At 36.9% G+C, this 22,664-nt stretch overlaps 1 protein-coding gene across 5 annotated transcripts in view; it reads left to right on the top strand.

The window, feature by feature from the left end:
- CDK19 (cyclin dependent kinase 19) overlaps nt 1–22,664 on the top strand; it is a 179,302-nt gene that overhangs the window by 59,412 nt on the left and 97,226 nt on the right. For all 5 annotated transcript variants that reach the window (XM_040474380.1, XM_040474381.1, XM_040474382.1 and 2 more), the window contains one exon: nt 4,142–4,217. In XM_040474380.1, coding sequence (XP_040330314.1) covers nt 4,142–4,217 — 76 coding nt within the window. The remainder of the gene's footprint in view (nt 1–4,141; nt 4,218–22,664) is intronic.

The following is a 22,664-nucleotide window of genomic DNA, read 5'->3' as shown; positions in this document are numbered from 1 at the left end:
TTTAAATTCTACTGAGCCTGGTTTTCTACCTGGGACAAAGCTTTCATTTTAAGACAACAGTTTCTACAATTTGCGCAAATACGTGCTTCTTATATTTTCTACTAACTATAGAATTGCTTGCATCACGGGTTTTCCAGAACATAGTGTCTCCAATGGAAAATTTAATAGAATTGCAGTCTCTGCCAAATTTGTTTTTCTATTTTGTTATTACATAATGTTCCTGTTGAATAATTGTTTTTCTTTGTCACTACTGAGAGCGAAGCCCACATGGTTTTGATATACATTACAGCCATATAGAAGAAATGTCTTTAAATTTAAAAAGTTACATATTAAATATATCCATGTTTATGTTACAGATTTATATATATATATATATTTTAATTTTTTTTTAACATTTATTTATTATTGAGAGACAGAGAGCATGAGCATGGGAGGGGCAGAGAGAGGAGGAGACACAGAATCCAAAGGAGGTTCCGGGCTCTGAGCTGTCAGCACAGAGCCCGATGCGGGGCTAGAACCCACAGACAGTGAGATCATGACCTGAGCCGAAGTCAGACACTTAACCGACTGAGCCACCCAGGCACCCCAAGATTTATATATTTTTTATTCTTCCTGGATTTATTTAGTAACCTCCTTTCTTTTTTCTTTTTTTTTTAATCTTTTAAAACATTTATTCATTTTTGAGAGACAGAGACTGATCATGAGTGGGGAGGGGCAGAGAGAGAGAGGGAGACACAGAATCTGAAGCAGGCTCCAGGCTCCAGGCTCCAAGCTGCAGCACAGAGCCTGATGCGGGGGTCTAACTCACGGACTGGGAGATCATGACCTGAGCTGCAGTCAGATACTTAACCACCTGAGAGACCCCAGTGCCCGCCTCCCCCCCACCTTTTTAAAAATTTTTTTCCTTTGATTATTTTCAATAAGCAGTTACTCTAACCATAATACTTAATGTGCACTAAAATTCAGAAAGCAGTTTCTCTGAAGATTTTGCAATTGCTTTGTCTGTCTTTATTACAGTAAATAATAAAGTATTTTATTTTTTTATAAATTTTTTTTAACATTTATTTATTACGGAGAGACAGAGCATGAGCAGGGGAGGGTCAGAGAGAAGAGGAGACACGGAATCCCAAGCAGGCTCCAGGCTCTGAGCTGTCAGCACAGAGCCTGATGCGGGCCTGGAACTCACGAACCGCGAGATCATGATCTGAGCCGAAGTCGGACGCTCAACCGACTGAGCCACCCAGGCACCCCAATAATAAAGTATTTTATTTAAAAGTAAAAGTAATGTTGAAATACTTTTAAGAAAGTAGTAAGCTGCCTCTAAAAGCCAGGCTGTCATAGCAGTGCAGGGCAGGTTCACTAGGTTCACCTGCTTTTCAGCCTTGTCATATAAAAGAACAAATTATATCTTTATGATACTTAATGTTATGTGTGTCTGAGACACATAAGCTGTGGGGTATGAACTATCACCACTTGGAGAAGGTCCCCAAGAGGGGCAACACTCCCATCGACTGAGAGCAATAAAGCATCTCTGCCCCATGTGCTAATAATCATTGAAATATTTGTGGGCATTGTGGGAAAGGACGCATCTGTAGTTTTCAAAACTAACTTATTGGCATCTGACCAAAGACTGGCATTGACATAGTACAGTGGTGAACGTGAGTCCCATGTGCCTGCTGGGTTCTGCCACTTCTTTGTAACCTTTGAACCTCAGAGGTGCCACATTATCACTTATTGTCTGACAGTTAATACACAAGAGAAACGGTCAGGACACACGCACTTTTTTCCCCCTCAATTCCAAAGCTGCAGATGAATCTTAAGTTTGCAGATCTTTGAGTATTTAGCTAATTTAGCAGATGGAAGTTATATTTAAACTTATTAAGTGAAATAATTACCAGGTTTGTTCCTAGATCCCATCCATATAATTCATAGTAAAGGCCCATGCTTCAGTTTCTTCTGCTCAAGCTTTCAAATTCTTTTGACAGACTGGATGTGAAATTCAAAAGTCATTAATGTGATGTGTTAATTTTGCACTTTTTGACTTACTGCAAAAAAAAAAAATCTTATAGTTTCCATAGCAACGATAACCTATCCAGATTGTGTAATATTCTTTACTGTATTAAAAATAAAACCATGCAATTACATGAGCTTCTGGAGCACTTCATTTAGGGAACTGGGGATTGAAATATTTTTGTTTAAAAAAATTATGATTTCATTGAAAGTTTTGCCAAAAAGCTTATGTAATTTTGTTTTCAGAATTTAATACATTTCTTAAATATTTAGCAACATATACTTGGTAGTTAAATTAATTACTAAATGTGAAATTCACATTGTAAGCATTGCGTTAAGCATCTCGGATATAAGTGTTCTCCACGCATACCCACACATACATTTAAGGTGGTGGGGACATTTGGCTTTAATTACATTCAGTCACCTGCTGTGTGTACTTCTTAGTGGCTTCTGGCTGGTCTGAAAAAAGTCTAGCTTTATGTTTGGAGGAAACAGGATAGAGAAAAAGGATAAAATGATCACTTAAACTTTCCCTAGTTTTGACTTTGCTTTTTAAAACATGATTAAGATATTACTTTGAAAATACTAAAGACTGTTTTAATAGGGGACTGTTTTCAGAGGGTCAAATTATTTTGGCTTTTTTCTTTTTTCCTCTAATTCTGACTTAAAAGACAATATAACGTTAGCATGAAAGTTAATTAGCTTAAGTTCCTACATTCAACACAACTGATTTTCATTTTTTATATCATTTTCAGCATATGTCTATATATATGCATATTTTTATATGGTAGAATATGTGTTTTCTCACTAATAGTAAACATTTTCCATGTTTCTGATGACAGTCATGATTATCGTTTTAATAATTGCATAACAGTCTATTCTGTTGATGTATCTGGTGTGTTTTCTGTTTGTTAAAATGAGGCTTAATTATTTCCTGAATGCCATATAGTGGAAGAAAAATGGATGTAATTTTCAAACGGATTATGGGAGGAAGTAACTATAATTCACTTATTTGCCCAAAACATAGATGATTGTGAAAATCTTTAAAAGGCGCGTAAAATGATGTTTTAAAATGCATATTGTCAAAAACCTCTTAAACTGCTTCATCTGCTAGTAAACACAGAATGGGGAAAATAAGGAATAGGTACATAGGACCAAGGTGACACCATTTAGGTGCTATCATTTGAGAGAACCATCATGACATGATAAAGCTTGTTGAGGCTCCAGTATAATCAAAGACAAAACTCAGAGGGCACGGACAATACTTTTATTAGAACAACCCACAATATGAACCACATTTTTGACATTTCGCTGTGGCCGGTTCTGGTGTCAATACTCCATGGATATTGTGTTCTCTGGCTGCTCATGTGATACTGTTTTTTCATGGAGGGTATCACCATTATTATTATTATTATTATTATTATTATTATTATTATTGAACTACTGTCTTCCCTTGGTTGAGCACCCTGGTAACTACTGGCATTTCCCAGAATTCCTAAACCTACCTACATTATTTGGAAAATTCGCTGTAACTACTAGGATTTCCTGGAGTTCTTGAGAATGAGATGTTGGTGGCTACAGTTTTAAAGTCTTTCCAAGGCTTTTGGTTGAGGTCTTACGGCTTTTGAACGCCCCCTATCCTAGGTTAGAACTAGGGTGTCCAAATGGCTATAGCTCTTCCTTCCTATTAAATAGATCTTATACTATAAAGTTACTTTAAACAAATATAGAAGTTTGCATCTATCATTTATTTTTGCAGTTAATGTTTATAACAGAATGCTTTCATAGATTCCAGATAATTAAGACAGCAGTAGAATTATCTTGCAATATGCTTGAGTTTATATTTATGCTTGTTTACTTTTTGAAACTAGTGCTGTGTTTAGTATCCTGTTTCAATTTTGAATTTTGTATTTTGGCTCTGTCTAGTGTTTTCATTGTGACATGAATTTTTTTTTTTTTGGTATTTCATATTTCCGTAGTTGAAATATTATCAGAAGCAGTAAGCAGTGCATGCATAGTGAGAGTGTTTACATATCACTGAGAGACTAGTGCATTTTTATTGTTTTTGTAGTTATAATTTTGAGTCTAAAAATAATGTTTAGAAAAAATAATTTTTTTTGTTCATATGCAGAAAAGATGAAAAGGAATATGCATTGAAGCAAATTGAAGGCACAGGAATATCCATGTCGGCTTGTAGAGAGATTGCAGTAAGTGGATATCAATATGTTATTTATTTTGTTATGGATATTGGATGATGAGTGATATTAATATAAAATAGGTTTCATTGATGTATTCCATGCATAGTTATTTCAAAGATGTCAATTAGCTTAATGATGTTTTATATGAGAAAAGTTGCATAAACTTTTTAATTACTTGAAAGTTATCTTTAAACATTCTCTTAATGATATTTAGGATTTATAATATTGGGAATACTGAACTAAATGATGATTTCATTAATTTAAATTAAGAATGAATATAATTAATAATTTAAATTAATAATTTAATTAATGTCCATTTTCCTTATAATTTTAGGACTGATATATATATATGTTTATAGAGAAAGGAGTGATGTTATTAGATATTGTACATATAAAATATTTTTTCTGAAATACATGTTTTAGTACTAGATTTTACTAGTTGCTAGAAAAATAAGACTATCATAATAATAGGATAATTTCTTAAAAATTTTTTTTTTCAACGTTTATTTATTTTTGGGACAGAGAGAGACAGAGCATGAACGGGGGAGGGGCAGAGAGAGAGGGAGACACAGAATCGGAAACAGGCTCCAGGTTCTGAGCCATCAGCCCAGAGCCTGACGCGGGGCTCGAACTCACGGACCGCGAGATCGTGACCTGGCTGAAGTCGGACGCTTAACCGACTGCGCCACCCAGGCGCCCCGTATAATAGGATAATTTCTTAAAGAAAGATCATTTCTTTTTTTTTTTTTTGTCTTCATATGACATACTTGTGCGTTTAAGAAATGATTGTCCATAAGAATACCTAACATTTACTAAGTATTCAATAGGTACCAGGCTTACTAAGTGCGTTCAAGTATTAATTAATTAATTTAATTTTCACAACAATCTTATGAAATAAGTACTTTTAATATGCCCATTTAACAGATCAGTAAACGGAGGGAAAACCATAACTATGACTTAGAAGCCTTACTATTATATTATTTTAGTTCTTTCTTAATTTAGTTCTTCAGTTTCTTATTGGGACTTTATCATGATAATGCATCTATTAGGGATTTTTGTCTCTAAATTGTTAAATATTTATATTGTCTATATCTATTAGGTATTTCTGTTTCTAAATGGTGACTTGCGTATGCTGCCCACAGTTGCATGTTTCTTATCACGCAAATGGATGTACTCCATCATGACTCTTGGTCAAAGAAAAGTGTAGTGCAAAGAGCACATGAGGCAGGAAATCTGTAGACCTAAGTGTCTGTTGGCCTGAATGGCTAATTAGCCATGAGTGCCAGTTTCCTTATTTGTGAAATAAGGGAATTCTAAAGTCTCTTCTAGTCATAAACTCTTTGCTTTCAGAATGGGAACTTCTCACTAGACTGTGCACACTTTAAGGGGCAGGGACTCTGTCTTTTCATCCTCAGTTCCTACCGTAGTGCTTGGCATATAGCAGGTGGTCCATAAATGTTTGCTGAATAAATAAATGAATAAACAATAAAAAAAATTCTACTGACAGTCCATGATCCTGAGTTTGCTTTAGAGTATATTGTTTCAAAAATTCCAAGTTGGCAGTTTTCTATTAGCTATTAAGTGGTATTTGTAATGGCCTATCAGAATAAGCATTTGGTAAGTGATTTTTAATTTTCTAAAATCCTAAACATTATTATCTCAACCAATATGAATATGGTGTGCAATTTTGCTATTTTATTGTGCCATAATCGAGTATAACATGAGTTCACTTCTTCTGAGTTCATTGGGGAAAAAAAAAAAACCCTGATATGTAAGGTATTAATTATTAGGAAGTGAAAACCCAGTTGTAGATGTTCTTTTTGAAACAGAGACTTCTCTATGATGAGGACTCCATGGGTTACCTTTTCTCTGCATTCTCACTAGCAGTTGTTCTCTCTTGTCTTTTTGATGGTAGTCATTATACAGGTGTGAAGTGGTATCTAAGTTGTGGTTTTGCTTTTCACTTCCTTGATGATTAACAATATTGAGCACCTTTTCATATACCTGTTGGCCATTTGCATTTTGTCTTTGGAAAAACGTCTGTTTAGTTCCTCTGCCTATTTTTTCTTTCTTTTTTGCTGTTGAGTTGTAGGAGTTTCTGATATATTTTGGACATTAACTTTTTATTAGATGTATAGTTTGCGAATATTTTCTCCCATTCTGTACGTTGCCTTTTCATTTTGTTGATTGTTTATTTTGCTGTGCAGAAGCTGGGAAAGCATGACCCCTCACAGTCTTCATATTTTTATTGAGAATTTGCTTAATAGACCTTCAGAAAGTATGTAGTTTCTAGATTGAATAGTATTTTATCACTACCTAAGTGACCTAGACCCAGTGTGATAGTGATTTTGACACAAGTTTAACATGGATGTTATTATGTAGTGGCTAAGTGCATACATCCTTCTTTGGACATTATAAGCCTGCTAACACAGTTGTATAATTATTACTTTATGTAGTTGTCTTTCAATCATACAGAAGAAAAAAAAGTTACAAACAAAAATATGTTTGTGCCTTTTTTTTTTTTAATCCATGTTTTCCTCTTTACCAGGGCTCTTTATTTTCTGTGTAGGTGAATTAATGTCTGTAGTCCTTTCATTTTAACTGAAGGTCTCCATTTAGTATATTTTTATAAAACAAATCTGCTAGTGATGAATTGTCTCTCATTTTTGTATTTGGGAATGTCATAATTGCTTCTTCTGTTTTCCTTCCTCACCTGGTTCTCCTTTGATTTTTGCAGGCTAGTTTTGCTGGATACAGAATTCTTGTTTGACAGTGTTTTTCTCATCACTTTGGCTATATTAACCCACTGCATTCTGGTCTCCATAGTTTCTAATGAGACGTCACTAGTTAATTTTATGAGAATCTCTTGTACATGAGGAGTTATTTTTCCTGTTGCTTTCAAGATTCTCTTTTTGTCTTTTGACAGTTTGATTATATGTGTGTAAGTGTAGATTCTGTTTGGAGTTTGTTGAGTTCTTGAATGTGTAGATTACTGTTTTTCATCTAATTTTGGAAGTTTTCAGCCATCATTTCTTCAGATGTGCTTTCTGCCTCTTTCTTTCTCTCCTTTCTTCTTAAGACTCCCATCATATACACGTTTATAGGCTTGATGGTGTTCTATAGGTTTCAGAGGCTCTGTTTATTTTTCCCAATTATATTTTTCTATTTATCATACAGATACTTTAAATTGCTTACCTTCAAGTTTGCTTATTCTTTGTTCTGCCAACTCCAATATGCTGCTGAAATTTTTATTTTAGTTATTGTACTTTTCAACTCCAAAATTGCCATATGCTTCTTTCTTCTTCTTTTTTTTAAATTTCTTTTAGAGAGGGAGAGAGAACAAGCATGAACTGGGGAAAGGGGCAGAGGGAGAGAGAGAGAGAGAGCGAGCCTCAAGCAGACTCCCTGCTCTGCATAGTGCACAATGTGGGATTCAATCCCATGACCCTAGGATTATAACCTGAGCCCAAACCAAGAGTCAGACACTCAACTGACTGAGCCACCCAGGTGCCCTGCCGTATGTTTCTTTTTAACAGACTTTATTTTTTGGAGCAGTTTTAAGTTTACAGCAAAATTGAGTAGAAAGTCTAGAGATTTCCCATATATTCCCTATTCCACACACGCATAGCCTACCTCATTATCTATATCCCCCACCAGAGTGGTAGATTTGTTCAACCTATGTTGATATCCAGAATTCATAGTTTACATTAGGGTTCACTCTTGGTATGGTATGTTCTAAGGGTTTGAACAAATGTTTAATGATGTGTATCTTCCATTATTGTAGCATACAGAATAGTTCCACTGCCTTAAAAATCATTTATGCTCTGCCGTTTATCCTATACACCCCTCACCCCCTCCCTGGCCCCTGGAAACTACTGATCCTTTTACTATTTTCATGGTTTTGTCTTTTCCACAATGTCATATAGTTGGAATCATAGAGTATGTAGCCTTTTCAGATTGGCTTCTTGGACTTGGTAATGGACATTTCACGTTCCTCCATCTTTTTCATGGCTTGGTAGCTCATTTCTTTTTAGCACTAAATAATATTCCATTGTCTGGGTGTACTATAGTTTGTATATCCATTCATCTACTGAAGTACATCTTGGTTGCTTCCGAGTTTTGGCAATTATGAGTAGAGCTACTGTACACATTGTGTGCAGGCTTTTTGTAGACATAACTTTCAGTTCTTTTGGGTAAACCCTCAAGAGCACAATTGCTGGATTGTATGGAAAGAGTTTGTGTACTTTTGTAAGAAACCACAAAACTATCATCCAAAGTGGCTCTATCATTTTGTATTCCCACCAGCAATGAGTGAAAATTCCTGTTGCTCTCCATCCTTGCTAGCATTGTGTTCTGGATATTAACCATTCTAATAGGTATGTAGTGGTGACTTATTGCTGTTTAATTTGAGACTCTGCTCTAGCCTTCATATCGTGTTGGTATAGCCTTAAGAGGTGAGAAATTGGAGCCTTTTTTAGCGATTTCCTGGACATGCCCACAGCTCTGCACATGGGCATAGCTAACAGTCTTTTTTCCCCTAGTTATATTTTTCCTACTCACTTCCATTTATAAAAAATTCGAGAAAATGCAAAGTAATCTATCGTGGTAGATAGTAGGTCAGTGATTGCCTGAGGATGGGAAAGGAAACGAGGAAATATTACAAAGGAGTATGAGGTGTCTTTGGAGAATGTAAGTCTTCATCATACTGATTTTCATGATGGTTTCATGGGTGTGTAGTACAAAAAAAGCTCATAAATGCTATGCTTAAAATTTGGGGGAGAACCAATAAAGCTATATGGGTTTATTAGTGGGTAAAGGGTCTGTAAATGAGGAATTTGTAAAACCCAGTGGATCACAAGCATAGCTGGAGGTCTTGACCTTGAATAGGAAATGGAACAGCTGGTTTGTCTTCTGAAACTCCAGTGAAAGAAGACAGGATAGTGTCAACGTATGTCAGTTTGCTAGGGGGATGATGAGGTAGTTACATTTTTGTGTGCCTCTTTCTTGTGGGTGTGCTGTTAAGCGATGAGCCTTTGAGGTAATTGATGAAGGATATGTGAAAATTTGCTGATCAAAGATAAGATTATAGAAGCATTATAGTCCATCTAAAGTAGGTGGTGAGTCATGGGACCAGTCTGCAGGATTGTACAGTTCTCTTCATTAGCAGCCCAGTGTAAGAAGGCAGAATTGGATTTTTCTGTTTGACTTGGTAGAACAGAGAAGGTAAGCTGGTTGAGAGTCAAGGGGTGAAGAGGGACGGCTAGATGGAGGAGAATGTAGACAACACCATAAATTAAAGTGTAGATAGAGCTTGTTTCTGCTTTTTTTCTTCTCTATCCCATGATATATATAACTCCTAGTATTTTCTAGTTCATATAGTCTCACATAGGCAAGAGGCTCTTCATGTGGAGAACATTAGGAACATTTCACTCATTACTCTAAAATGGTGGAACTGTTGTCCATAGAATTTCAGAGAGCAGGGTTGGAAGATGAGAAAAGAAGTCAAAGAACTTGCAGCCATGGAATGAACTTGGAAGAATGTGTACAGAATGGGAAGATGTTTAAGAACTACAATGTGTTGGGTGCTTGGGTGACTTGGTCAGGTAAGTGTCTGACTCCAACTCAGGTCATGATCTCAGGGCTCGTGGGTTGAAGTCCTGCATCAGTCTCTGTGCTGACAGCTTAGAACCTGGAGCCTGCTTCAGACTCTGTGTCTCCCTTTCTCTCTGCTCCTCCCCTGCTCATGCTCTCGCTCTCTCTCTCTCTCTCTCTCTCTCTCTCTCTCTCAGAAATAAATAAACATAAAAAAATTTTTAAAAAGAACTAAAATGTGTTATTACTTCAAGTCTCATTTATAAAGAATGCCATATCACATAAAAAATTTTTTGCAATGTTTATATATTTTTGAGAGAGAGAGAGATAGAGTGTGAGCAGGGAAGGGACAGAGAGAGAGGGAGACACAGAATTTGAAGTGGGCTCCAGGCTCTGAGCTGTCAGCACAGAGCCTGATGCGGGGCTCAAACTCATGAACTGTGAGATTGTGACCTGAGCCGCAGTCGGATGCTTAACTGACTGAGCCACCCAGGTGTCCCAGCCATATCACATTTAAATTTCATTTGAACCTTATTTTTACTTGTGTATAGTGCTTACAGTTTATGATATGCCATCACAGGGAGTAATTCTGGGTGATGGACATATCAGGAACATGTGAACATTAACATTTTTAGCCTGAGATTAAAGGGAAGTTCTAATGTAAAGTTTATTACCTTTGTGTCTTATGTAATCATAAGGTTGCTGGATTAGAAATGTGGTGAATGCCATTAATTCACATCTCATTAATTTGCTTCCTGGTTATGAAATTCAAATATGTTCATTATAAAATTCTCAGACAGGGGGTGCCTGGCTGGTTCAGTCTAAGGAGCATGCAACTCTTGATCTCCAGGTTGTATGTTTGAGCCCTGCATTGGGAGTAGAGATTACTTGAATAAATAGACTTAAAAGAAAGAAAATAAAATACTCAGACAGTATGGGAAAAGCATGTTGAAAGCATCTATTATGCTAAGTTAGACATACTCACTATTAACATTTTGTGTATAGTCTTCTAGACTTTTTTCTTTGCAAAAATATAGATTTTTTTTCCCCATAAGAGTGAAGATTCCATTAATTTTATATAACATGTAATTTTATCTGGAGTGATACAAAGGTAAATTTCAACTATCAAAATAAATTGGTAGAACATTTACTCATCATACTAGGTTCTGTGGGCTGTAAGAAAGATTTAAAAATCTAACTCCCGAGGGAGTAGCTGGCTGGCTCAGTCAGTAGAGAATGTGACTCTTGATCTTGGGGTTGTGAGTTCGAGCCCCATGTTGGGTGTAGAGATTACTTAAAAATAAAATCTTCAGGTGCCTGGTTGGCTCAGCCAGTTAAGGTTTCAACGAGATTTTGGCTCAGATCATGATCTTATGGTTCGTGAGATTGAGTCCTCCGTTGAGTTCAGCACTGACAGCACAGAGTCTGCTTGGGATTCTCTCTCTCCCTCTCTCCCTGCCCCTCTCCCACTTGCATACACATACTCTGTCTCTCTCAAAATAAATAAACATTTTTAAAAATAAATACAGTCTTTAAAAAGTAAAGTAAAAACTAAAAAACCCTCATGAGTACTCTTCAAAATATTGAGATGTTCTGAAAGAAAGTGAAGACAGACTTAAAGGAAAATTAGTCAGGGGAAGTAGGGCAGAGGGCATTGGCTGAGGCAGGAAGAGAACTCGAGAAAACCTGACTTCCTGTCAGACTGCTGTCTTCCTGACTGCTGGTTTTTGTTTGCCACTTCCTCATTCATCTTTGTACAGTTTTTTCCAGAGCGTATGTGACCACTGGCACCCCAGCATTGATGCTCTCCTGATGACTGGTAACAGGTGGACTGCCCCTGCCTAGCACAGAGCAGGCATGGTGGAGTGGCAGTTAAAAGACTTGCCACCATTTCTTTACCTCCCTTGCCACGCTGGTGATGTAACAGGCCACTATGGAATGCCTGGAACTCTCCCCTGTCATCAAGGAATGAGCTTTTGCTTTCTTAAAAAAAAATTTTTTTTTTAACGTTTATTTATTTTTGAGACAGAGACAGAGCATGAACGGGGGAGGGGCAGAGAGAGAGGGAGACACAGAATTGGAAGCAGGCCCCGGGCTCTGAGCCATCAGCCCAGAGCCCAACGCGGGGCTTGAACTCAGGGACCGTGAGATCATGGCCTGAGCTGAAGTCGGACACTTAACCGACTGAGCCACCCAGGCACCCCAAGCTTTTGCTTTCTTAACTTTATGAATTGGAATTGATAAAATGTGTGTTTGCTGGCGATTCCTTGAGAAAAACTTTAACATGTCTATGGGTAAGGCTGCAATTCTTACTAAAATATTTCTTTTCATCAACTTTTTTGTTTTCAAGTTTATCTATTTTTGAGAGAGAGAAAGAAAGCACAAGTGAGGGAGGGGCAGAGAGAGAGGGAGAGAGAGAATTCAACGCAGCCTCCACATCACCAGCGTGCAGCCAGGCGTGAGCCTCAAACCCACAAACTGTGAGATCATGACCTGAGCTGAAGTCGGACGCTTAAATGACTGAGCCACCCAGGCTCGCTCTTTTTGTTAAACTTAAAACTATTTCGTTAAGTTTCATATATTGAAAGTCGAGAAATAGCTGCTTATTCTCATTAAGATTTTTTAATTATATCATCTCAGTTGCTTTTATGTTGTACAGAATACAGATATTTTTCCTTAAATATATGTCCAGCTCGATAGAAGTATAGATTTGTGCAAATAGATGTGTAATTCAGGTATCTGACCCTTTCTATGAAGGAGACAAAGTCAAAGTATAGTATTAAAAATTTTTTGTGAAAACCACTAAGGGTAGAAAGTTTTTTTTCCCCCAGTAGATTTTTATTTATTTATTTATTTTTTTAATTTGTTTTTTCAACGTTTATTTATTTTTGGGACAGAGAGAGACAGAGCATGAACGGGGGAGGGGCAGAGAGAGAGGGAGACACAGAATCGGAAACAGGCTCCAGGCTCTGAGCCATCAGCCCAGAGCCCGACGCGGGGCTCGAACTCACGGATCGCGAGACCGTGACCTGGCTGAAGTCGGACGCTTAACCAACTGCGCCACCCAGGCGCCCCATTCCCCAGTAGATTTTTAACATGATCGTCTGTCATAATCGTCTAGAGGCAGGTGAGTGGCTCAGTCAGTGGAATGTCTGATTCTTGGTTTCAGGCCAGGTTTTGATCTCACGGTTGGTGAGATCCAGCCCTGGGTCGGGCTCTGCGCTGACAGAGCAGAGCCTGCTTGGGATTCTCTCCCTCCCTCTCTGCCCCTTCCCCACTCGCACATGCACTCTTTCTCAAATAAGTAAACTGAAAAAAAAAAAAAAAAGAGTGAGACAACTACGCACCCCATTACTATTACTTTTTAAGTTTATCCATTTTGAGAGAGTGAGGGAGGGGCTGAGAGAGGGAGAGAGAGAACCCCAGGCAGGCTCTGCACCACCAGTGAGATGAGATGAACCATGAGATGATGACCTGAGCCGAAGTCGGATGCTTAACCAATGGAGCCACCCAGGTATTCCCAAAGTGGATTATTTGTGAGAGGCTATACATTTAAGTTTTAAAATGTATTATTGTAGAAAATACGAAATTATAAAATTTAACATAAATTTGGTAATTCTGGATTCAGAATAAGAGATCGACGTAGGAAAACACAGTATTTTAAGACCTAAGCCTTTGGTTTCAGATTGTACAGTGAGAGAGAATACGGACTTTGGATTCAGGTAGACTTGGAGTCCTGTCTAGACTTCACCATTACTTTTGAACATCTTGGGCAAGTGGCTCTTAGTACAAGGACCCATTTTCTAGATAGCTATAGAAATGAAACCATTTTAATTAATTACATTTAAGTATACTTGGGATTTAAAGATGAAGCTATTTTAACAGGGAATCAGCTTACATCTTGATTTGCTTCTAGGGTTGACATTTCCAAGGAAGTGGGCCATACAACAGTCCACAGGTTGTCTGGGTTTCTCAGATTCTCTGAGGTTCTTGCTAATGTTCTAGGTCATTCTCAGCTCTACCCTATAACAGGAATATCAGCTAAATTGCACAAAGTATTTTGACAAAGTGTTTCTTTCCAAATATGTTCAAGAATCTTAAAAGTTCTTAGGAGGGAGGAGTTGCCTTTGGGAGCAGAGAGTCTGACCCTTGTATGCATTTTAGTGGTGCACAATGCACCCAAACTTTTGGGTTAAAATATGTCTAATTTATAATTTTATTTCTAATTCATCCTTCAGACTATTGTGATTTATTTGGATTTGGAATTAAACATCCAATCTCTCTTTTCTTTTTTGGCCTAATAAAAATTATTAATCCTATAAACCAACTGTCAATGTATCTGATTTCTGTGGACCTTAGTTTCTTCATGTCTAAAATGGGATTAATGGTACCTAGTATCACAGAACTGTAGTAAAGATAAATTAAAGCATGTAAGCCTTTTGGTTCATAATCAGTTTCAGTGAAGGTTAGGTTTCCTCCTTTTTCTAAAATTGAATTTGTTATTGTGATAGGAAAGGAAGTTGTTGGTGGCCTTAGCTTAAATCAATAATATTAAGTAGAGGGCCAGTAAATATGCCCTTAAAAATTCAGTTACTTTATTGTGGTCTGTGAATGCTGAATTATATTACAATATACTTACAGCAGCATATATGGTTTTGCCTCCCCCCGCCCCATTCCTTCCAGTATTTCAGTCAATTAACGGAAATTGATTACGACTCTTTGTAACATACTGTTGCTTGTTGAGAGAATATAGAACTGGTATTTTGGGGAAGGTGGAAGGCTTTATTTTTAAGCTGGTTGTTTGAAATGCCTTTTGCCTCAGGGAACACTGATAAAAATCATGCCCAGGTTACCAGCCTACCACACCAAAACCTGTTTAGCCTATAGGTAACTGAGTTATAGTACTCTAGTACTGCAGTACGAGAACTACTTATTGTTTCAGTGGAGAAACATGTTCATAATTAAAATCTTACACGTGAGGCTGTGTCTTGTCCTAGTTTTCTAAATGGAAACAGGCTCTTCAGGTCCAAGTCCCTGGCCAGGGGTCTGAGGCATTAGAAACTAGAGTAGGGATTGGAGAAGATTAGTCAGAGGTTGTGGGGTTTTACAGCAGCCAGAGGCAAGAATAGAAATTGTATTATCCAAGCAGTGAGGACTGGGAACAAGGATTTTGGCTGGAAGGAAAAAAGGAGGGAGGGGATAATGAGGGAGCTAAGGCAGTCCAGGGGACCTGGCAGCTGGTGGGGTTTCAGGTAGTAACCAGGTAAATGAGGAATGGAGGTCCTGGCCAGTCAGTAGCTGTCTTGAGTCAGTGGAGAGAGCTAGTGAACAGGGTAATCTAAAGTGATAGGCATCAGAAACAGGGGAAAGCCGCAAAGAAGTTAGCATAATTAGGTAAAGGAGTTTAGTTACTTCAAGTACCACTGGATTATCATAATGACATAGTTTCACATTATTCTGTTCCTTTAGCTTTATATCTCTTTTTCTGGTGACATAACCTGTTCACATTTTTAATATAGGTCTTTGACTTAAATGACAAAAAAAAAAAAAACCAATCAGAATGTTGCAAAGTCAAGATAAAGTAGAACTTAAACAGATACAAGCTAGAGTTAATAGACTGTATTTTGAAAGGATGGAGATTATTGTTCAAAAGCAGATAATTCTATTTTATTATAAAGGGCAGCATGTAATGGGAATGAGATAAACTGATAGAACATAAATGTTGCTTTACAAGTTTTTGAGCATACTCAAAGAGCAACTTTGAATAGACTACTTTTCTTAGAAGACATTTGTTTTAAGTAATTGGAAATTCTACAGTTTACAGATTTTACTGATATTGTTAGACAATATAGCATTCAGATAGTTGAAAGTAAATTAGCATTTGAAACAAAATAATTGCCAGAGGATTAAAATTTGCCCAAGAACATGCTAGGTATTCTTTATTAAAATTACATCAAGAAAAGGGGCACCTGGGTGGCTCAGTCGGTTAAGCATCCAACTCCGGCTCAGGTCGTGATCTCACAGTTTGTGGGTTCCAGCCCGCGTTGGGCTCTGTGCTGACAGCTTAGAGCTTCAAATTCTGTGTCTCCCTCTCTCTCTGCTCCTCCCACGCTCATGCTCTGTCTCTCTCTCCTTCAAAAATAAATAAAAACATTAAAAGAAATTTTAAAAAATTATATCAAGAAAAGAAAAAGATATTTGAAAATCTTATTTGCAGTGTAGTAAGCAACTGAGGTTTGAGTATAAGCTGTTTCATCACTTTTTTCCTCTATAATTAAGTTCTAATTAAAAAAAATAGAAGCTTTTTTTCCTTCCAGATTGTCTGCCTTTCTGATAAGTGTGCATACCACCTTTTATTAAAATGATCTGATTAATAAGCCTAATTTTATTTGTGGTTTTGCTCTTTGGATATTGCTGGCATGGTGTTCACTTTAATTTATTCCCCCTCAGAAAGAATTCTTAAAGTTAGGTATTTTTAATCCAGTAGAAAAAGAGGCTAAAAAATTAAATGAGAACTTAAAAAAAAATGAAACATTAATGGCCAATAAATAAAAAGGATACTCAATTATATTGTCAGAGAAATAGAAACTAAACCCACAATAAAATATACTTTTTTGCCCACCAGATTGGTAACAGTATCCAGTATTTGCAATGATTTGGAATACTGGAACTGTAATACAGTGCTAGTAAAATTATAAATTATTACAACACTGGGGAAAACAGTTTGTCTAGTAAAGTTAAGATACACATACCTTGTTGTCCAGTAACTATAGCAGTGTTTCTCAATCCCAGCTGACCTAATTTTCCCTTTATAAGAATTATTCTATAGTTCCCTTTACTACCCTGAACTGAAATTCATAGATGACATAACCTATTTTCTTTTTATTTTTTTAATTTTTTTTTCAACGTTTATTTATTTTTGGGACAGAGAGAGACAGAGCATGAACGGGGGAGGGGCAGAGAGAGAGGGAGACACAGAATCAGAAACAGGCTCCAGGCTCTGAGCCATCAGCCCAGAGCCTGACGCGGGGCTCGAACTCCGGACCGCAAGATCGTGACCTGGCTGAAGTCGGACGCTTAACCGACTGCGCCACCCAGGCGCCCCTCATGTGTAATTTAAAAAATGATTATATTCCTTTATTATAAAAAAAAGGCGAAGAAAGTAATTTATAATGAAATAACATATTTACGTCTATTAAGAATCAGGCATTTTTATGATAATATCTAAATGCTAATCAGATCCGAGATGCATACCTAATTGTGGACCGTGTATGTAATTGAGGTGTGATACACATGTGGTTTGGGGTACCTTTGAATTACCATTGTTTTTTGTTTTGTGCTAAATGTATATGGTGGTATCTGTAAATTGCTTAACTTGTGGGCTTCCCAATTCAGTAGGAGATCCTGAAAAGAAATTCTAACTGTTCCCCAGATTCTTACCTTGAATCCAGAATGTAAGTGTGAAGCTTATTTGTATGCTAAATATTTTTATCTCGTCTTCGCTGTTTCATTTCACTTCTCTTTCTCCTATTGCTTCTCCCATTTGTTGTTCCTCTTTGTATTTCTGCCTTACTTCTTAGGTATTTTCCATCTTTTTTTTCTACCATTTGCTAATAGCAGGTCTGTTCCATGACTGTAGCTGTTTGCGATTCCACAAAGACTGTTTGTACTTGTTTTATCTGTTTTTCTTCTTCTTATCTAGGACTGTCTTCCTATCTGCCCAGTTATGTAAGGTATGTAGGTTCACACTCAAAAACTTCCCAGAAGCATGAGAAAGTCCTTCATTACATAAACAATTGCTCAATTAAGTTATTAATTAATAATTTGAAATGCTTTTTTGAAAACAAAAATTTAACCAGCCATTGGACTTTTTGGAATTGAGATTTTCGTTGCTGCAGGGTTTTGTTGTTGTTCATATGTTAGCATTTTAAAGGTATTTTTAGTATATGTTAGCATTTTAAAGGTATTTTTAGTATAGATTTGCTCTGCCTTCATAATATTTAGGTCAGAGATTGTGTCTGATATATTCCCTTTTGAATCTTTGGAATCTGTCTAGTACAGTTCTTGGAACAAAGTGGGCTCTTAATAAATTATTAAATAAATGCAAGTTTATTTCCATTTGTTACTTTAACAGTATTAACAGTTGAAGGCTGTGGTGTTTGTTCTGATGTTTTCCCAGTAGTAGATTTTAAACTTTCTGCTTAGGCTAATTATTATTTGAAATATAAAATTAGATTTTGTGGACTGTTTGTATTATCTAAAATTTGGGATCCATTCTTTTTTTTTTTTTTTTAATATTTATTTATTTATTTTGAGAGAGTGAGAGAGAGCATAAACGGGGGAGAGGCAGAGAGAGAGAATCCCAAGCAGGCTTCATGCTCTCTGTGGCTCAGGGCTTGATCCCATGACCGTGAGATCACTACCTGAGCCAATATTGAGAGTCCCACGCTTAACCACCTGAGCCACCAAGGCGCCCTGTGGGATCCATTTTGATTCTCCTTCCCTTATACATGTGTGATTTAGTGGATAAATAATGGAAATAATATTTATATGAATAATTATTCAAATAAGTTTGATTTTTCACAAAATACTTGAGTATCTGTTGGAATCGAGGCATTGTGTAAGTACTGAGGAAAAAGTAATGAAGAGAAATCTTCCCTTTCCCTCAAAAAGTTTAGTTTTGGAGGAGACGGATAAGAAAACACAGATTTCAGCACTATGTAGTCAATGCTATGACCGTTAAACACAGCGTGCCAGAAGACTGCCTAGCCCATTCTCGGGATTCTGGGAGGGCTCCAGAGTGATTTTGTGGTAGTATACGTTTGAAAGACACATAGGAGCTGGCTGGGTAAAGGAAGAAGGAGGGAGTGGGGAAGAGCATTTGGCCTGAGGAAACAATATGTAGGAAGGCCCAGAAGTGAGACAGAGTGGGCTTGCATGCTCTTAGTTTTCTTTATGAACAACTGTGGAGAAGCATACTGTTTTAATTCTTTTAAGCCTGTCTAATTAATTAGTATAACAGCATTATACAAATTTCTGTTGTGTTAAGCAACTGAAATTTTGGGGTTTATTTTATTCACTGCAGTAACTAGGGTCACCTTCAGTAATGTATGAATAATGAAGGTAGTATCCAAAGTTGAAACAAAAAATTGGTGTTAAGGATAATTTTTTAAGTAACAGTAGATGAACTAAAATGGATCACCTGAGTATAAGAAGTTGGAGAGAGAACATGGCGATGGGAGGTGGTAAGTGAACTGTAGTTCCATCTGAAAATATCAGAAAATCAATAATGTTTAAAGTTGGTAAGTCAATATGGTGATAATAAATACTTAGAAATAGGAAATAATCAAGAGAACCCAAACCAGAAAAAGTTAAAAGTAGTTGAATATAGGGAAGGGGAGGGGTGGATCAGAGGACTGTTTAATTATAGTCTCTGCTATGTTGTTTTGTTTTTGAACACTATAAATATATTATGTTGATGAAAAAATGAAAGAATGGCTAAAATTCAGAAGAGTGATTATACTGTTGTTGGGGAGATATCCTCCATATTGGAATAACTGGTACAGGTGAAAGCATAAAATGGTGTAGCCACTCTGGTAAAAAAATTTGGCAGATTCTGATGAATTTATACATATACCTATTGTATGAGCCAGCAGTTCTGTTTGTAGGTGTATATATCCAAGAAAAATAACACCTATGAGTGTAGAATACTTGTAAAGAATGTTCCTAACAGCTTTATTCATAATAGCCCCAATCTGAAAATAACTCAAATGTCCATCAATAGGAAAATGAATAAACAGTTTATAGTATATCTATAGAGAAGATTACTACTCAACTGGAAAAAAGAAAACTGATACAGTAACATGGATGAATCTCAGAAATGTTAAGTTGAATAAAAGAAAACAGACTCAAAAGAGTACATATGCATATGATCTCATTTTATGAAATTCAGGAATGATAGAAATACCTATTGTGATAGAAATTGGACTGTGGTTGCTTGGAGTTGGAGGAAGGGTTGAGTGGAAAGGGGCTCATGGGAACTTTATGGGGTGATGGAAATATTCTGTCTTGATCTGGTTGATGGTTAAATAGCTGTATATGTTTGTCAGAATTCAAGCCGATCGCTTAAGAGTTATGCATTTTACTGTAAGTAAATCATCCCTCAATAAAATACTAGTAGTCTAAAAAACACAAAATAAAAGCTACAGAGTTTGAGGCATTACAGGAACAAAAGAAGTCTAATATGGTTGGGTCGAGAGGAAGAGTTGGAGGTAGGAATGTTAGTGTTACGCGGGGGCCATCTTGAATGACTTTGTAAATTACTAAGGCTTATCCTAAGAATATCAGGAAGCCATTGAAGGTTTTTAAGAGAGACAGTATTAAGTTCGATTTTAAAACCATCCTTGCCTTCTCAGTGCACTGGAGAGGGGCAAGAATGGACATAGGAAGACTTGTTAAGAAGCTTTTGCTGAAGCCAAAATGAAAGATGATAGTGGTTTGTATTGGAGTGTACTAAAGGGGTTGGAGGAAGCAGACATTTAGTGATGGGGAATGCAAGAGAAGACAAGGCTGACCACGTTGTTTCTCTCTTGATCAGCTAGGTGGTTGATGACATGATATACTGAGCAGAAGAGCAGAGGTAGGCAAGAGGTGCAGAGGTTAGGGGAAGATGGTGACCTGATTTCACAGATTTGATTGCTTAGTTTTGGGAAAGATACAAAAGATGATATAATAGTAATATAGTTAGAAATATAATAAGACTAAAATTTCAAGGAATTATTACAGTCTAAATTATTATTTCTTTCTTTCTGCTCAAGCTGTTCATTATCCCTTCTCTTTTCTCTTCAGACATAGATGACTTGCCATTCATAGTCTATACAAAATACAACCACTTAAAAAAAAAGATAGTTTATACAAATAGAAAAGAGGAAGTTGGGTGGTTTTATTCAAGAGAATGGTTTTCCAGGTAACTCTCCATATTTAATTAAAAAAAATGTTAGTGTTTATTTTTGAGAGAGAGAGAGAGAGAGAGACAGTGTGAGCAGGGGCAGGGGAGGGGCAGAGAGAGAGGGAGACACAGAATTCACAGCAGGCTCCAGGCTTCGCACTGTCAGCACAGAGCCTGACGTGGGGCTTGAATTCATGAACTGTGAGCTCATGACCTGAGCTGAAGTCAGATGCTTAACTGACTGAGCCACCCAGTCGCCCCTCCATATTTAATTTAATAGTCAACCATAGAGTATTGAAGTTATCAGACTCCCTTATGGGAGGGACTGCAAAGAGCCCAGTGCTATTATGTTCTTTTCTAAAAATTGAGATATAATTCACATACCATAAAACACATCATTTTAAAGTGCACAGTTCATTGATTTTTAGTATATTCACACAGTTGTGCAACCATCACTACTGTCTCATTCCAGAACATTTTCATTATACCATAAAGAAAACTTGCGCCTCCCAGTGGTAGTCATTTCCCTTCCCCCATTCCTCTCAGCCCCTGGCAACCACTAATCTACTTTCTGTCTTTATGGATTTGCCTGTATTCTTTCTATATTAGCCTATCTCCATTATCATCATAGCTCATCATTCTATAGTCCAGAAATTCTCAAACTTCATGGGCCTACATATGACCTGGAGATCCTATTCAAAGACAGCGATATATGACCTGGTTCTCTCCCTCACTGAGCTTATATGCTGGTCATATGCTGGTTAGGTGAGATAAGACACATTTTTGAGTATAGTAAATGCTACCAGGTTGTGAATGAATCCATTCTGAAGGAATGGTAGAGTAAGTGGAGTGAGGCCACTTTGGTCATGGTGTTCTCAAAGTTTCACAGGTAAGAAAGTAGTTAAGATGGACTTTAAAGGATGAGTGTGGGGAGGACAGGAAAGCATTCTAACAGTAAGTGGGGAAATAAGGTAGTCAGTGGAAAGGAGGGGGTGGCAGGGGTCTGGGTGGTCAGTTACTAATTCTGAAAGACTAGTAGAGTCGTAAGTAGAGTGAGGCTACTTTGGACATGGGGTTCTCAAAGTTTCATGGATAATATTAGTATTAGATTATCATTCATCACAACTCAACCAAATGTTTTTTATATCTAAGTGGACTTTTATCATGTGTTTTTATATCCTTCATGAGAAATTGTCTTCTATAACATAATTCTATCTTATATGGTTCTGCCTTTCCTGCTTATTAAAAGTTCATATTGTTTAAACTCAGTATTATATTGTTGACCTGTAATATGGTTATTAACACTTTTCAGATATGCCATGTAGTAATGGCTATCCTTTCCAGCTTGGTATTTTAGGGAAAAAATGGCATCTGATTTAATTTATATCAGAGTACCTTGTAGACTTTATGGTTTTATGCTAATACTTTAGCATAAAATATTGTTATTAACCTTTTCATAGGTTCCATGTTACTATTTTGTTTTAATTTTTTTTTAACATTTATTTATTTTTGAGTGAGAGAGAGAGACGAAGCACAAGCAGAGGAGGGACAGAGAGAGAGGGAGACAGAGAATCAGAGTCAGGCTCCAGGCTCTGAGCGGTCAGCACAGAGCCCAATGTGGGCTTGAACCCACGAACATATCATGACGCTGAAGTTGGATGCTTAACTGATTGAGCCACCCAGGCGCCCCAACCATGTTACTATTTAGAACGTGCAAGTAAATATTTGCTCTATAGCAAAAAGATTGCCATCAGTGGACTTTGTTCCTTCTAAATCTTTGTTTTAGGGATCTGAAGAGTGTCATTCTTTGTGGCAAGATATATTTTGGAAGTGTATAGTGCTCTTTCTTTTCCACTTAATTATAAACTGTTTGCTATAAGCAAATATATAGTTCTTTATTAACATAGATAAAATAA

This window comes from Herpailurus yagouaroundi, unplaced genomic scaffold, assembly GCF_014898765.1.
Source record: "Herpailurus yagouaroundi ecotype Mexico unplaced genomic scaffold, PumYag 139, whole genome shotgun sequence".
Taxonomy (NCBI): domain Eukaryota; kingdom Metazoa; phylum Chordata; class Mammalia; order Carnivora; family Felidae; genus Herpailurus; species Herpailurus yagouaroundi.
This window is presented reverse-complemented; position numbering and strand designations above follow the sequence as displayed.